General features: G+C 45.2%; 2 protein-coding genes and 1 pseudogene across 2 annotated transcripts; 2 read left to right on the plus strand and 1 right to left on the minus strand.

Annotated features, from left to right (window-relative positions):
* Window positions 1-216: 216 nt before the first annotated feature.
* On the minus strand, window positions 217-675 carry LOC132649344 (histone H2A type 1-E). Its single transcript, XM_060373060.1, has one exon. The coding sequence runs from the start codon at window positions 658-660 to the stop codon at window positions 268-270; it is 393 nt and encodes a 130-aa protein (XP_060229043.1). The 5' UTR covers window positions 661-675; the 3' UTR covers window positions 217-267.
* Window positions 676-930: 255 nt separating this feature from the next.
* LOC110553109 (histone H2B type 1-C/E/F/G/I) lies at window positions 931-9384 on the plus strand. Its single transcript, XM_021644876.2, has 2 exons — window positions 931-1363; window positions 9075-9384. Exon 1 carries the CDS (start codon window positions 974-976, stop codon window positions 1352-1354), a length of 381 nt encoding a protein of 126 aa, XP_021500551.2. The 5' UTR covers window positions 931-973; the 3' UTR covers window positions 1355-1363; window positions 9075-9384.
* Window positions 9385-12360: 2976 nt separating this feature from the next.
* Window positions 12361-12998, plus strand: LOC110553097 (histone H1t-like; annotated as a pseudogene).
* Window positions 12999-18278: the final 5280 nt, after the last annotated feature.

Genomic DNA, 18278 nt, shown 5'->3' on the forward strand with positions numbered 1-18278 from the left:
AGAGTATTATCGTCGCTCATTGAATGCCTTGGGCTGTAGGTTAACTGCGTTAAGATAAGACAGCTTACACTGGCCGATGTCACCATTCTTAGTCTGGCCAGACTCAATCTGGTTAGTGCAGCCATTGAGACTGTTAGATGCAAAACCAACTGTTATCGGAAAACCGCCAAGACCATTCAGTGTATTCTGTTCAACCCTTTTTTTGAAACAGTGGGGGCTCTGAAAAGAGCCTTTGGATTTTAAATTTTCAGAGTTTCCGATGTCAAATTATTTTCCCTTGGCCTTGTGGTGGCTCTCGGTCTTCTTGGGCAGCAGCACGGCCTGGATGTTGGGCAGGACGCCGCCCTGCGCGATGGTGACGCGGCCCAGCAGCTTGTTGAGCTCCTCGTCGTTGCGGATGGCCAGCTGCAGGTGGCGCGGGATGATGCGCGTCTTCTTGTTGTCGCGGGCCGCGTTGCCGGCCAGCTCCAGGATCTCGGCCGTCAGGTACTCCAGCACGGCCGCCAGGTACACCGGGGCGCCGGCGCCCACCCGCTCCGCGTAGTTGCCCTTGCGGAGGAGCCGGTGCACGCGGCCCACGGGGAACTGCAGCCCGGCGCGGGACGACCGGGTCTTGGCCTTGGCGCGGGCCTTGCCGCCCTGCTTACCGCGTCCAGACATGATAGTTAAAACACTAAAACTGCAAAGCAATTACAGCAAAGTAGGAAGACTAGCGAAACATAGCTGCTTTTATAGTAGTTTGACGGGTAGTAAACGCAACTACTTGATTGGTTACAAGCGAGCACAGCGAAGTAGCCAATAGAAAATTGGTATCTCGAAACTTCATTTGCATAACTCCACCCATGAGGACACTGGTTTTCTTCTTCCAATTAGGCAGCACTCATTTGAAATCCCTCATTAGCATAAACGCCCTATAAGTAGGAGAAGTCCGCTTCCAGCCCACATTGAGCTTCCGGCGTTTAGAGACTTGAAGATGCCTGAGCCTGCGAAGTCCGCTCCCGCCCCGAAGAAGGGGTCCAAGAAGGCGGTGACCAAGGCGCAGAAGAAGGACGGCAAGAAGCGCAAGCGCAGCCGCAAGGAGAGCTACTCGGTGTACGTGTACAAGGTGCTGAAGCAGGTGCACCCCGACACGGGCATCTCGTCCAAGGCCATGGGCATCATGAACTCGTTCGTCAACGACATCTTCGAGCGCATCGCGGGCGAGGCGTCGCGCCTGGCGCACTACAACAAGCGCTCGACCATCACGTCGCGGGAGATCCAGACGGCCGTGCGCCTGCTGCTGCCCGGGGAGCTGGCCAAGCACGCCGTGTCCGAGGGCACCAAGGCCGTCACCAAGTACACCAGCTCCAAATGATCGTGCCAAGTAAGCCTGCATTGCAAATCCCAAAGGCTCTTTTCAGAGCCACCCACTTCCTCAAGAAAAGAGCTGTGTCGAATTTTTAGCTTTCTGAAAGCAAAGGAGTGCCTGCCTGTTCCTTAAGCGGTTAAGGTTAAAGGAAGTTAGTTTTATTTTGTTGCCAGTGTTTGTTACTTTCTAGCTACAATTGCTTTCTCTTGGGGGTTTTGAAAAATGACCTTTGGGCAAGATTCCACTTGCAGATCTTGTAAACGTCACTTCCGGCAGCCAGCCTCCGTTAGCAAGTTGTAGGACGGGGTTGATAAGAGTGGAAAAAATGATAAAGGGATCTGTGGGTGCTCAGTGACCGCCGGGGGTTTGTCTTGACTTCAGGTTTATTTCGGGAAGAAGCGCCTCCAAGCTTGCTTTCATTTTGGAAGAGATAAACGGGAGCCTGTTAAAAAGGACAGTTTATTCATTTCTGTAGATTTAAGTCGGACTTATAAGTTCCCTGAGAGCTTAGATCAGTTTTGGAAACCTTAGGATATCAAATGCAGTCTGGCATTGTTGAACCAACCTCTGACACTCGGTCGCTGCCCTGGGGTTCCGCTGAGAATGCAGATGTAGCCGTTCGGTCGTGTGTTTTTCGATGCAGTGCTTCTGCCAAGCTATGTCCATTTCCATAGTCTCAGGAAAACGAAAGCTTAGAAGTGAGGGAGAGTCGAAGCAGCCGGTGGGGAGAGGAAGCTGGAAGGAAGCTTACGACTTCAGCCAGAAATGCCGAAACCAACGCCATTTGCTGTGGACGTTGACTCAACAATTCAGAATAACAGGAAAAGGATTTCAGGGTTCTTGGAGGAGGTTTTTTTATTCCTCTGCTTATCCGGATGAAGAGTTAATATCATTTCTGGCCGCCCTGACTGCCCAGTGAGCGGTTTTGGCCACAAATACTGGCTGTGCTCAAACTGGGCGCATTTCCTCAAAGCCCGATTCTTTTCTAAGCTCCGCCTTGCCTGTTGGAAGAAACAGCGCTGTGTCTCGCTCCCATTCCCCATACAAGCTCACGCCACGCTCATCCTCTCCTACATCATTTATTTCTAGAAACTGTGCCTAGATACTGTTTAGGTCTCCAGCGTAAGCCAGCCGCGTGGGGAACCTCCCAGCCTTCTGGCGCCTCATGTCTCCTCCCTTCGTACTGAATAACTTGCCTGCTTTTTCTGGTTCTCATCTGGGGCCGAAGGACCACAAATCCGGCTCAAAAAGGGTATAAGGGGTTTCTGTGGTTGGAGAGGAGTTTGATACTCGGCATTTAACAACAGATCCGAGTCCGTGATTTCCGTTCTTTCCTTTGGCGAGATTCGTGCTGTTTCTTTGTGTCCCTTGTCCTTCCAAATCCCTTTGTGTTTGTATGTGTGGTGTGTAGTGTTTGTATGGGTTCAGATGGTTGTCACTTTGCTCAGAAGTGGCGTGTCTGTATGAGAGAGAATGTTACTGTGAAAGAGCTGCCTCCGGGAGCTTGATTTTAATGAAGCATAGACCCAAACAAGATAGTTCTAAACAAGAAGAAATCAGTGAAAACAGTATCTTGCTCAAAATCTCTGAAATTCATGACTTGGTAATTCCATGCCTGACTGTCATATGCAGGCAGGATTATTGGCTGTGTTCTTTTTATTGTCGGGTTCCAGAGGGGAGTGAGAAACTGTATAAACTTGGTTGCTGAGACAGAAAGGTTGCTTCTGTATATAAAACAGTATTACTTTACCCGTAATTACTATATTATAAGGGATATGGCATAGGAGTAGAATGCGTACCACATTTGAAAGAGGACCATAGGGTCACTCTTGTTCTGAGTAGTGGTCCTCCATAGGACCTCTGACTTAAAATCAATACCTTTGTCTCTTTAGTCAGAATACTTCAATAGATACTTAAATCTGTGTTCACTGACCTCCAGTATTTAACTCCTCTAAACTTGCACAACTGCTGTGAATATCTCCTATTTTACGAACATAAGTAACTTTAAGCACATTGTCTATTTCAGCAGGAAATGAGTAAATTATAATGTGATTTAAGTACGAGTTGGCTGTATACAGGGTTTAAAAAGTATATCAACTTCAATGAAAAACAATTGTATATTATTCCACATTCTTGTGCTTTAGATTAAGGTGTGGCCTCTAAGTTCTACTCATAATTACATTTGCATATTTTTGTTTACTTAATAGTTTGACTTTTGGCTCCAATGTGTTAAGATGTATATTTTATTATTATGTAAAAGTGTTAGCATAATAATCTAGTTTACAGACATCTAGGGCTTATTGTATAAGAAAAAAGATTACCTTAAATTTACCAACTTTCCCCATTAGATTTATTTAGTTGAATAAAATTATTTTTAATATAAACATTTAAACTTGTGCCTTGAACTAAATAAAATCATACAGCAATTTTGAAAATAGAATAACATTTTAAATAACAAGCGGTAAGGACTCAACATGTCACCTTAAAAACTAAATTCACAGGGAGACAATTACTTTAAGAACTTAAATGACTATTAAACAGAATGAGTTAGTGCCTCATTTTTGGATATGATTATCATTTCTAACTCCGAGGTTACAAAAAAATATAAGACATTGAAATGTTTGCTCTGTGCAAGTTTCCTGTTGTTACTTAGGTTAGAGTGAGTGTTGTGTAATAAATTAGAAAACACTGTTTCTTCAATTTAGGATGTCAACGTTACTCTAGATTTGTAGGAGTAAAAGATGAAGAAGATCACTGTGGGCCTAGTGGGCCAGGCAGATTGAGATTAGGGCTTCTTAGGGGATCTCTAAGGAAGCACAATTTGCTTGCTTTGTTTAATTTGTTTCTTTAATTGCTACCACGTTCCCTCGCTACTGAGGAAAACAAATAAGCATACCAGATAATGATTATGTTTGCTCACTGTTTACAGGAGGTAACACAGTAATTCAGTTGGGCACATAATACCCTAATGGAGGTGAGACTGTCTGGTGTATTTTTATGTGGCTGGGATTTACACTCATATCTTAACAAAATTGTCAGTTCTTTACCAATCTTAAATTCAAGTTCTAAGTTCATAATGACAGATTTGGCAGGATGAGTTTTACACCAAAAACCCATTTTGAGGTTTTGTTGTTGTTGTTTTTTTTCATTTTCCTTCACATTGCAAAGAAAGGTTAGGATGCTTAAAATAATCAGTTGTATTTGAGTTCCCAGGGACTGTCTACTTGTAACCGAGTCTTTAAAAGTTGTTTGGAAAAGAATACTGAGGAGATAATTGAGTCAGTTAAGTGCTTGCTGTGTGATATGAAGACCAAAGTTTAATTTTCAGGACTCCTGTAAAAATGCTGGAGGCGGCAGTGGAGCGTGCGCAAGGAATGTGTGCTAATAATTAACCGAATGTCCTTGAAGTATTGACAAACGCCGCCACACTGACCCTGCAGAGTACGGTGACTATCCCCTCAGAGAGGTGGGAGGAGGACTGAATGGAACATCAAGAGAAGAACAGCGAAGCTTCACGGCAGTAAAATTGCTGCAGCCCATTGTTTTGTACTGAAAAAGTGAGGCCTCTGGGGTTGACATTTAACCTCCTGGGCGCCTGTGCTCACAGGGAGAATTTAAGGCAAGTCACAGTTTCTGCACCTGTGCCTTGAGGACAGAGGTTCTAGCACCTGCCCTCTAGAAATAAGGCAGCAAACTGGTGGAGCACTGCAAAGCGGCTTCGGAGGGTGGAGATGGTTGTCAGGAAGTGGCAGCGGAGGACATCCCAAAGATTTTTTTTTTCCATGTGAAAAGCGTTTTGCTACTTTTAAATAGAACTCAGAACTTCAGTTTAGGCTAGGTTAAAATGAAAGTTGTCAGGAAAAGGCCAAAAATCTGTGTTTCCCTTTAAAAATCACGTTTTATCTATCTGTTTTGTTTGCTTGCGGTGGGCAGGGCAGGGCAGCTTGAGAGAGTCCGTTTCCGCCTTGTTTGTACCCTGTGGTTCCCTGGGACCGAACTCTGGGTTTTCGGCTTGGTAGCGAGCACCTTTACTCCCTGCGCTGACAAGGTCTTTAATCCATACACATCCTGCCTGCTGTTGTCTGACTAAGTTTAAACATTTTCATTCTTCTACTAAAAGGACTTGATCAAAATCTTGGGAATAGTTTGTCTACCGTGATGATGGGATTTTACAAACTTACAGAGTTTAGATTAAAAATATCAGGTTGAACGAAAATGCATTTCAACACCCCCCTTCCCCACATAATAATCTCTTTAGGAACATTCTTACAGAGATTTAAAACAATTATCCCCAAGGTGTTAAGATTCAGCACTTCTCTTAGACACGCCCAGTAATCTCACATTCATGGCTTTAGCAATTCCTTTATCCTTTACCTTGGCCCTGTGCACCCTGGGTGGCTGAGTCAATGGAGGCAAGTACATTGCAGCTTCCCACCTTCTCCTCAAGAGGAGATAAACTCACTAAGTTACTTAGATTCATATATATACATAAATATACATACATATATATATCTATCTCATCTTGCTGAGTGTTTAGTGCTGTTGTCCAGCATAAATTAGGAAGAGGGGAGTAATTCTTAAAACCCCTTAGCTCTGAGTGGAAGCCAGGAAGCAGAGGGACTGAGGTTGGCCCGATGGTCAAGTGCCGGCTCTTCTTGAGGACCTGAGTTCAAACTCCAGCACCCACAACCGAGTGTAATCCCAGTTCCAGAGGGTTCAATGCCCTTTCTAGTCTCCAGACATGCAAGGAATATGCACACTGCTCTACCCACCTCTGTTTGGCCTTCATTTGGCCCCAGCTACAGCCGGGGAAGCAAAGATAAGCAGCCTGGTCAGCCACGCCTGTGGGAAATGAACTAGGTTCCATGGAGGGAGAGCGAGGACATGTCTTGCTCTTGGTCTTCCTTTTCTGTCTATCTTTCACCTATCGGGGAGCCTGCAAGCATCGTGGCCAGCAGAGAAACGATCCGAGGGACGTGGACAATGAGCTTGAGTCAGCACCGCCTTACCAGGTGCTGTATCCAGACCTTCCAGGGTCTGACCTCGGAGTTTATTTTTCTTACACGTTTAAACACAGTGAAACTCTGTGCAAAGGTTTTCGTGTGACAGTTATTACAACAAAGCTGTAGGCACAGCTACAAAGGAACTCTCTAGCAAAGCAGCAAAGCTCCTGTGACCACTACAGTAAAAGTAGGTTCTATGGACTGATGCTGCTCAGGGCAAGGTCCTAAGTAGGATTTGTAATAAGCATAAGGGTGGATTCTGTTGACAGAGGATGCAAAGTACACAGGACCTCTATTAAAAGGATGGGTTTGATTTACTGAGAGATAGGGCTCAGGATTAGGGCCTAAACAATGCTCAGGGTATTGGGGGATTCGAGAAGGCTGGCTCCACTGAATAGCAAAAAGATTGCCACGTTGTCAGACAGCATCCACTCCAGCTTTTTGGGTTAGAGTCATTTTTCTTCAAAGAAAATAGCCTTGTGTGTTTAACAAGCCTGGTTCCTCCAATGCTTTCTTTAAGATCTGTCTCCTACGTTTGACTTTCTGTTCTTATTAAAAAAAAATGTCTTCTTAGTAACTACAGCTGGTATGGGTCAGGTGTTGGCACTCCTAACAGTGATTTAAGAAAGGAGGCTTCTAACCTTCTTGCCTGCCCTGTTGGGCCACTGCTGAGGAGGCATCACCAGAGACTGTCTTGTGGCTGGAGGGCAAAAGTGCCCACCCTCACGGCCTTCTACCTCAGCTGGAAAGAACAAATGCAAACAATAGTTAGTCTGATTCTAATTGTACAGAATGTGAGAAAAGCCTAAATTCTGGGGGAAAAGAAGGGTAGAGTGGAGGAAGAAGGGTTATGCATGGCCACAAATATAAAAATTAGGAACACTGACCCACAGGTTTGCTATACTTAGTAGTTAAATGTAGCATGGTCTTCCTATGCGCCACTATTTTAGAACTGTGTTTCTGAAACAGCGTTTCACTGTGTTTCCCTTGATTAATCCTCAGACAGTACAGTGTTAGCTGGAGGAATGCTTGAAGGATTAAGCCAGTAAAGAAGACAAGTGTAGACTGATTAATTCTATTTTTGTACTGTTCTGAGCGCATGTCTTTTCTTCCCTGCTGCCTTGGTTGTTGTGATTTAAAGAAATCTGTATTAGTATGCGTGTGAACACTGGAAGGGAAAGCTGTGCCTCTTTCCAGCACAGTCCTTAAGTTTAGTACCTTTGTTATTGCTAATTTCTCTCTCTTTGTATGTGTGTGTGTGTGTCATGTGTGTGTATGCAATCCAATAGCATGCCTGTGTGTTCGTGCTGAGTTAAGAAAGGATTGAGTGTCCTAGCATTCTCTGCTCATTCCTTTGAGGCAGGGTCTCTCCCTGCTGAACCTGGGTCTTGGATCTTCTTGGCCAGGCTGGAGGCCAACAAATTCTAGTCATCTTTCTGTCTCTGTCTCTACTTAGAGCTGAGGTTAGAGGCATTTGTGGAAATGCCTGGTTTGTTAGGTAGGTGCTGAGAATTCTTGCTCTCATTATGGCAAAGCAAGCACTCTTAGCCATTGAGCCTGATCTCCAGCTGCTGAGTTTAATGCCTTTTCAACTGTGTTTACAAAAGATTGCGTAAAGTAGATATGCAGGCGGAAACACAGTGAGCTCCTGGGCCTTCAGAAGTCATACCTCCCACAGGCTGTGGAGAGAGGGTTCCTCTGCCTCCATTCTTTTCTCCTGTCATCAGGCTCCTCCTGGCAGTGCTTGTCAGAAATGTCCCAAGTCCAGTTTTGAGACCTCTTTGTAAGTGCCAGCAAAACATATCACAGAAGTTCTTCCGTTAATAAAGGGACAGGTTGGGTGTGACACGGGTCAAGGGAGAGTGAAAATTACAAGTCCTTTGATGAGTTTGACTTCAGCACGTTCCCTGCCAGACTAACGTGTCCACCCACAGATATTAGAGGGAATTGCTTATTATGCAAACCCTGTATGTATTCCCTGCGCTGGATTTGGACACGTAGAAAGCATAATTTAAGATTTACCTTGTTTACTTGTCAAGAAGAAGGGGAAATACATTGGGTGGGGAGCACTTTTCCATTACTTTCCTTTACTGTAAAGGAAGGTGACCTCTCCACCAGCTGCCCAAGGGGTGAGCACTTGAGAGAACGGAGGTTTCTGGAAAGTCAGTGCCTGCCTCATGTGGAAATAGCAATTGATACTTTTTCCAACTGTCCTCACCCAAGGATCCTTGCAGTCCCGCACACCAAGCTCCACGGGGCTCTTGGTCAGGCCAGTGCTCACACCTAGCACCACACCTGCCCCCCCGGGCTGTGCACCGCCTCCCTTCAGAGCAACCCTCACTCTCCTTTTCACCTGAGAGAGTCCCACCCTTCATGGCGTCCATCAGAGGGAACTCTCCGAACAATAACTAGAGAGATCCCATCAATCCTCCACTGAAACCAGCCTCCAGGATCACAGGGGCTAAGTTTACCACACAGGCCCAGCCTCCAAGGGTACCTGGGGAAGTCAGTGTCTTTGTTGCTGAATTTCATCTTCTGCAATCAGCAGGAGGGCACAGTGGTTGCGGCGTACCGTGGCTGTGATTACCAAACTGTGGAATGGTATGTATAGGCTGATCAAGATGAAAAATGTGTTCATCGCCGTTGCCCTCTCACTTCAGGTAGAACAACAGGGCATCTGCAGAGTAGCTCCAGCCAGTCAACCTTCCTCTTTCTCTCTACAGGCGGAGACCTGACATCTACTCTGAGCCTCATCAGCGCCTGGTGTCCTTTTTCCCCTGACAAGCGAGACAATGGAAATGGGTGATACCAGCAGATTCACGGATGTTTTCTTCGGAAGGCCAGGAAGCATCTGGCTAAACAGTTCTGTTAAAAATGTTCACTGTAGAAATTTGTGATAAGACGCACATGAGCAGGAAACTGAAATCCTCTTAGCAAAATTAAAATACCCCTAGCAAAAGAAAGCTTTTAAGTGTTTGTGACATGTGAAAACATGTGATGTACATACAATAAATATGTAATGTAAAGCAAAAACACGTGTTGGAAGTGTGCGAACTAAATATGGTTAGAGAGCATGACTTATGGAGGTATAACATTTACAAATGTATCAATACCTGTGTAATTAGTTTTGTGTTTTTAGTTGCTCAGAGTCCCGGTTTTTGGGGAAGGGAGAACATGCAAATCACAAATCTTCATTTACAAATCTTCACTTTTTTTCTTCTTGAGGGGGAAAAACTTAGATCAACCAGCTGGAACAGGTAGGCTAAGATTGTACCTCTAGTGTATGTGTGTCACACGCAAGAATCTGTGTTCAGTCCCCAGAAGAATAGTTCAAAAAGAAAAGAGGAAGAAAGAGGAGGAGGAGAAGGAGGACAAAATGAAGGCAGGTATGGGGAGGTGAGCAGTAACCCCATGACTGACTTAGGAGGCTAGAGCAAAAAGATGGGGGTTGAAGGGCAGCCCGGGCCACCTAGTACTATACTGTGAAATGAAAACCAAAGCTGGACAGATTTGTGTACATACAGTTTTAAGTGGTGATTTTCAGCTGCTTGGGGTAAAATAGCAATCCAAGTGCTTTTCCTGGATTTTTAAAGTATAGAACCTAAGAGTTCTCCAAGTTCACCCTGTCCAGGTCCTGTCAGTCTGTCAAGGTCACCTGATGCCTGCATACCACTGACAGTTAAGGGCAGAGAAGGTCCGTGATCAAGGGTCAGAGGAACCAAACGGATGTCAAATGCACAGGGTGCTTAGAGAGACACACCTATAAACACATCTGTTTTCCTAGCGGAAGATCAGACTGTGCCGGAAAGATGGAAATCAATCTCATGACTCTCAACTGGAAATTTTGTTTTTTCAAATGAAACACACTAGAATAAAATATATAAATTTAGGCACTTTACTAAGACACTTTTGTGAAAGGGGAAAAAATAGAGGCACAGAGACAGAGGCAGACAGACAGATGGACAGAGAATAAAACTTGTCATCTTGTCACCAGAAATGTGATGTCTTCTCCTTCATGTTTTGATCTAGTAATAGTTCAGATGTTGATTTTCCCCATACTGGCCCCTTAGATACTGCCTTTGAAACTCTGAGGTTCCTGCAAGAGAGTTCCAACCTTACACACTCAGTCCTTATCAGTCATGGTTATTGATGTTTATCAAAACACATAAAGTCTAGATAAATATTACAATATCATCATAGTTAATTTTCTTGAATTTCTGATGGGCCAGAGAATAATCAGCACTTTTTTTTTTTTCTTTCACATAAGCATTTAGGGACCTTTACAAAACAGACCTAATGGGATTTCTTTAGGTTGAGAACCTGTTCTCTGGTGATAAAGGATCGAAAGACAGGACAATCAGGAGACACGGCTAGTGAATCTTCACCTCAATCTCAACACCGAGGTCTAGCTTATGTTTCTCACTGAGAGTCAAGTTTCTATAGAAACACCTCAAAACAACAATAACATGACAAGTCACAAACTGTGCTTAAGGACAAAACATATGTGAGCTGGGAGCACGGCAGCCAGCACTTCCCTTTCACCCCAAAACCTGAACAGGGCATCTCATCAGCAACCCTGTGAGTCCATTCATGAAAGCAGATTCTTGAAGAGAAACAAGTAACACCTCATGACATCTTACTTAAATTTTGAACTGCTTTATTAAACTTTGAACATGGTTGAGTAATGTTCAATACCCACCAAATACACATGCAAACATGCAGATACATATACTCGCAAGCGTGAGCATGTGCATATGCATGCGCGCGTGCACACACACACACACACACACACACACACACACCCCTGCAGGGCTGGCCTGTGAGCCTGGGCTCCACCACACGCTAGAAAGGTGCTTTCCCCCCGAGACTCAATCCCCAGTGTTCTCCGTGTGCTTTTTCTTTTGAGACCGGGTCTCATGAAGTTTACCAGGCTGTCTGTGAAATAACAGCCCAGGCTGGCTTTGAACTTGGATTCTCTCTCAATCCCTCTGTATCTGGGATTACAGTGCCGCACACCAGGCCTAGCCCCACAGTTAACTTTAACACCCAAGCACAAAACTTCTTCCTGAGACACAGGCACCTAGCCACCTCCAATTTTTTTTTTTTTGTCTTAATAAACATCAAGTTTTCCTCATACTGTCTTGTTCTGAAATTCTTTTCTGTAGGGTAAGATCCCTGCTTCAAGAGGATGAACTAAAGGGTGGGGTACTGTATCTGTTCATTTAGGGGTAGATAAGGCAGATGGAGTGGGCTGCTGGTGGCGTTCAGTTGGAGAAAGGACAGGCGACCTTCACTGATAGCAGCCCTCAGGCTGGCTGACCTGATTACGTGGGTGCCCTTGGGGAGGCGCTTACAACCGCATCCTGAACTGTTTCTCTTGAGACTCACGGGGGTAGCAAGCCTCTCACAGGTTCTGTGGACCCTTCATTAGGTTGTGCTCCCTTCAACAAGGCCTCACTCTGGAGTTTTGCGATAATTCTAGGAACACCGACTAATTCCACAGTGAGACGTCTTAAGACATCTGTGTTACTTTGGTCGCAGACATAAATAATGCCAATGAGATTTAGAGCCTGAATAATTGGTTTTCTTCACCAGTAAGAAGCCACAGAGGTAGAAGACCCCTTCCGAAGATGTTGGATACACTTTCTACCAAAGGTTACTTTTGAATAAGCAAGGAAAAGACAAAGTTTCCTTCTTCTTCTTCTTGAATTTGACTGAAATTCAAGGGCCTTCCCCAGTAGGTCTGGCATGTAGGAATGCTTGTCAATGAAAGGGAAAAATCGGGTAGGACCCGAGTCCCCGGGGGTCACCTGGCGTCGCAACCTAAGCGATTCTGCAGTGAGCACATAGGTAAGAGTCTACTTTTTGTGGGGAAGAGAACACAAACGCCCCTCCTCCGGGGGCGGTGCCTGGAGACGCACCAATCACAGCTCGTCCTGCTCTACATAAGGCCCCCGTGACCACGCCCCCACCTGCTCTGTTGGTGCTCTTTGTACTTTGCTCGCTGCGTGTAGTTCTTGACCACTCAGTGGCCATGCTGGAAATGCCTCCTGTGGCCTCTGGCAGCCTTGTTCCAGGTTCTGTGGCGAAACCTCCACCTAAAAGGCGAGGGAAGAGGCGTGGCCTGGGCGCTGCGCCCAAATCTTGGCGTTTCTTGATTTCTAGGCTGATTCCTGACGCCCTTTCGGTGTCTCAGGAACAGGCTGGACTGACCCTTCCTGCCCTCAAGAAAGCCCTGGCTGCGCTGGCTATGACGCGGAGAACAGCTGCATCAAGCTGTCTCTCAAACTGGCTTGTGATTAGCGGGTCCTAGTGGAGACCAGGGCACCAGCACCTCAGGCTCCTTCAAGCTCAGCAAGAAGACTGCTCCTGAGAAGGGCAAGGCCACGACAGCTGCTTCTGCCAAGGCTAAGAAGCTGGGTTTGTCTAGGGCCTCGAGATCCCTTAGGAGCAATAAGACCGAGGCTGTCAAGAAGCCAAAGGCCACACCCAGAGAAGCATCCGGGAGCAGATGGGAGACCGAAGCAGCCAAGGGAGTGCAGCAGCGGAAAAGTCCTGCTAAGGCGAGGGCAGCCAAACCCAACTCTGGGAAGGCAAAGATGGTCTTCCAGAAGACCGAGCTGAGGAAGGCAGTAGCGAGGAAGTGAGTTTCAAAGCCAGTTTTCAAGAAAACCCAAAGGCTCTTTTTAAGAGCCGCTTAACATAATTATTAAATGGCAAAACACTCTGAACGAAAGGTAGAGGCGGGCAGTCATTTAAGGTCAACCTGTCTTCAAAACCCCAACGTTCTGAGGTCCCTAGGCGTGGCCTCCAAATTTGGTTGTTTATTAGTGCATTTACACCAAAAGGTTACCGTTGTAGCACACAATGAATGTCTTTCATTCTGGAGACACCACCATACCAAAGAAGGAGGTAATGCTGAGCTCAGTAGTAGCAGCCACTTCTGACCAAATACTGTTCTTAAATTTACCCTTTAAGATGCCATTAACCCGTGTCCATGCTTTCGAAGCACCACGTTGAATCCAGACGTTCAGGAAGCAAGCTGGAGGTTATATCCACTTTTCTTGAGTTGAATGTTTAGGAATTCCTGAGTGACGGATTGAAAAATACAGAGAGGAGCTTCAAAAATCTTGGAAGATCCTTTTTTTGGTTCCACTTTATAAAGTAGCTTAATACTATTAATATAAACCGCTGAAGTGTTTTGTAAATCTTACAAAAATAACCGAGAAGAGCAGATTTAAAAACTAACAACCCCATTCTTCTGTGAAGACGCTATTAGGGCTTGGATTTAAGGCCCCAGCATAACAGAAACAGTAACTGGCTAAGTCGGGGCTGAAAAACTGAAAGAAAAAAAAAAAAACCCAAAGAAAAACAACTTATCCCTTAACTCCTGAGGTAGCAGTTTTATGCGTTAAGCTGTGCCACAAATAGTGAATTCACATTCATCTATTATTAGGCCTTGGTTTGAGAAGTGACAAAAGACCAGAGCAGGCTTGAGAGAGTCAAGAACACTTGCTGTTCTTGAAGACCGGTTTGGATATCACAGTCCTCAAGGGCCTCACAACTACTCCAGCCCCAGGTTCCTGGAAATACTACGCCCTCTTCTGGCAACACGCACAAACATGGCGAGAGGAATTTAAAATAATAGCCATTGCACAATTATGCCGGTTCACGTTCCACACGCTGCCAGCAGGTCGTCTAACATAGAATATTTGTGCACTTAGGCCTTATTAGTTGTACACTGTGAGTGCCAGCTAAACATGTTTTCAATTTGTGTAGCACCAGCCCCCTTGCCTTGCTTGTATACCATGGGGCCCGTCTTCCAGCGCTTGGAAGTTTGAAAATAGCTCGAGAATATGCGCCACTTACCTGGCAAGGCAGCGAGCTCTTACACGGTCAGCACCTTGAAATGGGCTGCCTTAACGTCTTTACACGGCGACAGCGGCGAACTGGCTTCACGCGGTAGACGGCAGGCTTTCCAAGCAGGGACTCTAAGGCGCCCAGCATTCGCAGACTTCACACACAAATAGCACAGTTCACGACATGAGGGCGTTAGCACACACGCCATCCCACTAGGCCCGTGTTTCAGGGTCTGCTGTGACCACCTGCCGACAGACCCAGCCTCCCCAGCTCGTACTCGTCAGTATTGTCACAGGCACCCTCCTCCAGAACCCTGCATTTCTGCGATACTGCTGCGTGGCATGTTATAAATATACAGTATATTGTATAGCGTAACTAAGCCGCATTGCACACAACACCCAAGAAGCTAACGAACTATTTTAAACACTTAAAACTAAATAGTGGACAACTCCTTTCGTGCCTAAGTGGGTGGCCCTGAAAAGGACCTTTTGAACGAGTGGAAAGAAGCGCGGACCGAGGGTTTAGCCGCCGAAGCCGTAGAGCGTGCGGCCCTGGCGCTTGAGCGCGTACACCACGTCCATGGCGGTGACCGTCTTGCGCTTGGCGTGCTCCGTGTAGGTGACGGCGTCGCGGATCACGTTCTCCAGGAACACCTTCAGCACCCCGCGGGTCTCCTCGTAGATGAGGCCGGAGATGCGCTTCACGCCTCCGCGCCGGGCCAGGCGGCGGATGGCGGGCTTGGTGATGCCCTGGATGTTGTCGCGCAGCACCTTGCGGTGGCGCTTGGCGCCGCCTTTGCCCAGGCCCTTCCCGCCCTTGCCGCGACCAGACATGATTGCGTTTGATTTGGTACGAATGGCGCTAAGCTCTCCTTTAAATAGGCGCTCTGCGGACCTGATTGAAAACCACAGGCGTTAGGCGGGGTTTTCGACTCAGGTCCTTGAGAGGGGGTGGAGCAAACAGAATGCGTCATTACAATCTCAAGGTTTTCATTGGCCAGGAAACACCAGCTATTCTTTTGTGCGTTGTCTCAAGTGAAGATTTCAATTCTGAAAAAAACTTCATCTTTGTTTTGGTCTTTCTTTCTTTTTCCTTTCTTTCTTTCTTTCTTTCTTTCTTTCTTTCTTTCTTTCTTTCTTTCTTTCTTTCTTTCTTTCTTTCTTTCTTTCCTTCCTTCCTTCCTTCCTTCCTTCCTTCCTTCCTTCCTTCCTTCCTTCCTTCCTCTTTCTTTCTTTCTCTCCCTCCCTCTCTCCCCCTCTCTTTCTTTCCTTTTTGGGTTTTTTTTTTTTTTTTTTTTTTGATGTTGGGCCCGTTACGCAAAATAGCTATCCCCGTTTCGGGTTTGTTTTTATTTCTGTCTTGTTATTAAATTTGTGAGATGTCCAAAACAGGGTGCGTTAAATAGGCCAAGGATATCCCTTGGCCGTAAATTTTAAGCCTGTTTTTGGCAGCTTTGTTTGGGAAGACAGAAACATTGAAAAAAGCATCTCAGATTGAGCTCCCTAACTGCACACTTCATATTCTATATCTAGAATTAGAAACCTGGTGACTCCATCCCCCCCTTAGTATTTATTATTTATTTTATAAAGACTGTGAGAAGGTCTGTACGAAAGGATGAAGTTAGGTTATCAGTTGTCTCTACCTGGTGTATTCTGATCTGCTTGTGGTTCCAAGTTTGTTTCTCTTCCAGCCTTATTAATCACAGCATGGCTTGACCAGCGTTTGAGAAGACGTGTTTTGTAGGGCTGGGAATTATAGCTCAGGGCTAATACTTGATTAAGGTCATTGCAAATCCTACAAGGTCCTGGTGAGGACTGTGATAAGATTAATGTTGTCAGTCTCGTTTTCTAAAGAAGGCAGAAGAGCAAGCAGCATTAGGTTTCAGTGTGTGTTTATTGCTGGTTTTAGACTTCCAAGTTTTATTTTTAATTTAGCAGTGAGGAGAGATGGCTCAGAAGTTAAGAGCACTTGGTAATCTCCCAGAGGTCCCAGGTTTGGTTCCCAGCAACCACATGGTAGCTCACAATCACCCATAACTCTGGTTCCAGGAATTTGACACTTTTTTTTTTGATTTCCATGGGTGTCATGAGTGCAGGTACAACACACAGAGAAAATAAAGCAGCATAAAATTAAATATTATGCTTAGTAACACCTTTAAAATAAAGCCTTCTGACCAAATCAAAGACCTTTAATTCCTGTCTTTTATCACCCACTCTCGCCAAAACAAAACAACAAAGAAACAAACAAAAACTGTCTTACACCAGGAGGCCCAGCTAAGTATGAACTAAAGAGAACATATACAAAAAAAGTTTCAAAATATTTTGATAGATTTCTGGGGCTATGGCTGATGTTGAAGTGTTAAGCATTTTTTTCTCCTCATTGAAGGAGAAGACATCAGGGGTCTGCCACCATGGGACAGAGGCAACTCCTTTCATAGTTTGGCAAGAAATGGTAACAGTGTTTATCCATAGGCTTCCTTGGCTTGGAGATAAGTATTGTAGTGGCTATGCGCTGACTTCAAATTATGGCATATTTTAGCTGCAATTTTTCTCTCCATTTTCTAGCTGTTAACTAGCAGTCTCAAACAGCACATTGACTAACTGATCTCACGGATTTGCTTAAAGGTAGAATAAAAGCTAATGATGACAAAATAAAAAAATTGTTCCTCATAGAACACTTTGGAGGAATTAACCTTGAGAACAGTAAACATCTAGTAAACATTTAAGTAAAATCACCTAAAATGTTAATTTTACAAAGAGTTGGAGGAGTTCTAGACTATTTGCTTGGCATGCAGGAAACTTTGGGTTTGATTCTTACTAAAGAAAACTAATTGGTTTTAGAGAACATTCACTCTGCAAAAGATGTGACTGGGACTGCAAATAGTTATTCAGGCAAACAGGGAGGGGAGCAGAGGGGCATTCCCTCCAAACAGCACATTTTCTTCCTCCACCTTGGACAGTTAATAAGAAACGCAGGCCGGAGCCATCAGAATGTATGCTGGTCAGAGCACAGCCACGTGATGTCCAGTAGTATTGTAATAAATCCTTAATTGAAAGTACCCCTGCTGTCTTAAAAAAAAAAAAAAAAGGAAAGGCACCTCAAATACTGAAACATTGCATTAATGTTTAGTATGTGAAAGAGTAGGGATTGGTCACTAAAATACAAATTATACTCCAAAATGTTCTGAGAGGTTTGAAATTTCAGGTGTCCGTCGGCCAGTCAGCTCACACACCTTTCATGCTTAAGGCTGTTCTGACTGGCTTGACAGCTGTTTTTGAATATTTTTTAGAAGATCCCGGCTTAAAAGTAACATTATGAGAAAATCTGGCACTGCACCTGCAGCATGTTGCTTTGGGAAAACGTGTCCGGGGAGTGCTGCATGAGACAGCAGAGGGCTACCTCTCTTTTCTCAGTGCACAACTTACGAAAGGCTTCCAGTGTGGACCTCCCAGCAGGCATGAGTCCCTGCTGAAGGAGCCCCAAAAAGCATTGGGTTGTGTGTTTGCCCTCTGTTGGATGAAGGAGAACGCATCCTTGGCCTGGAATAACTGCCTGACCAGTATGTAGCGCGGGATTCTGTTTTCTATAACTTTCCTATACTTTCTCTGTAAAAATATCTTATATACACACACACACACACACCTTGCTATTTTGTTCTTGTAGGAAAGTCTCACGTAGCCCAGGCTGGCCTCCAACTCACTGTGAGCTGAGCTTGAGCCGACCTTGCCCTATGGCCTCCACCGCTCAAGGGCTGGCATTTCCGGTGTGCCTCACACACCTGGTGCTTTTCTGCACGGGAAGCGCCCTTTCAACCTACCTGTATCCAACACCTAACCTCATGTGACCTTTTGGAATGAGCCACCAGGTGTCACCCTTCGCCTAACCACCACGTTACGTTAACCCTTAACCAGAGCAGAGGAAAGACGGGAGATTTAATTCTGTCTAATGTAGCTTCTGAAATCTTATGGAAGAGTTAGACGGGATAACGAGAAACACACCAAAATGCAAATGTGTAATTTTGCAGCCTATTTGTTATACCGTTATTTATTTGACTGTAACATTTCCTT

Source organism: Meriones unguiculatus, chromosome 19 (assembly GCF_030254825.1).
Source record: "Meriones unguiculatus strain TT.TT164.6M chromosome 19, Bangor_MerUng_6.1, whole genome shotgun sequence".
NCBI lineage: Eukaryota > Metazoa > Chordata > Mammalia > Rodentia > Muridae > Meriones > Meriones unguiculatus.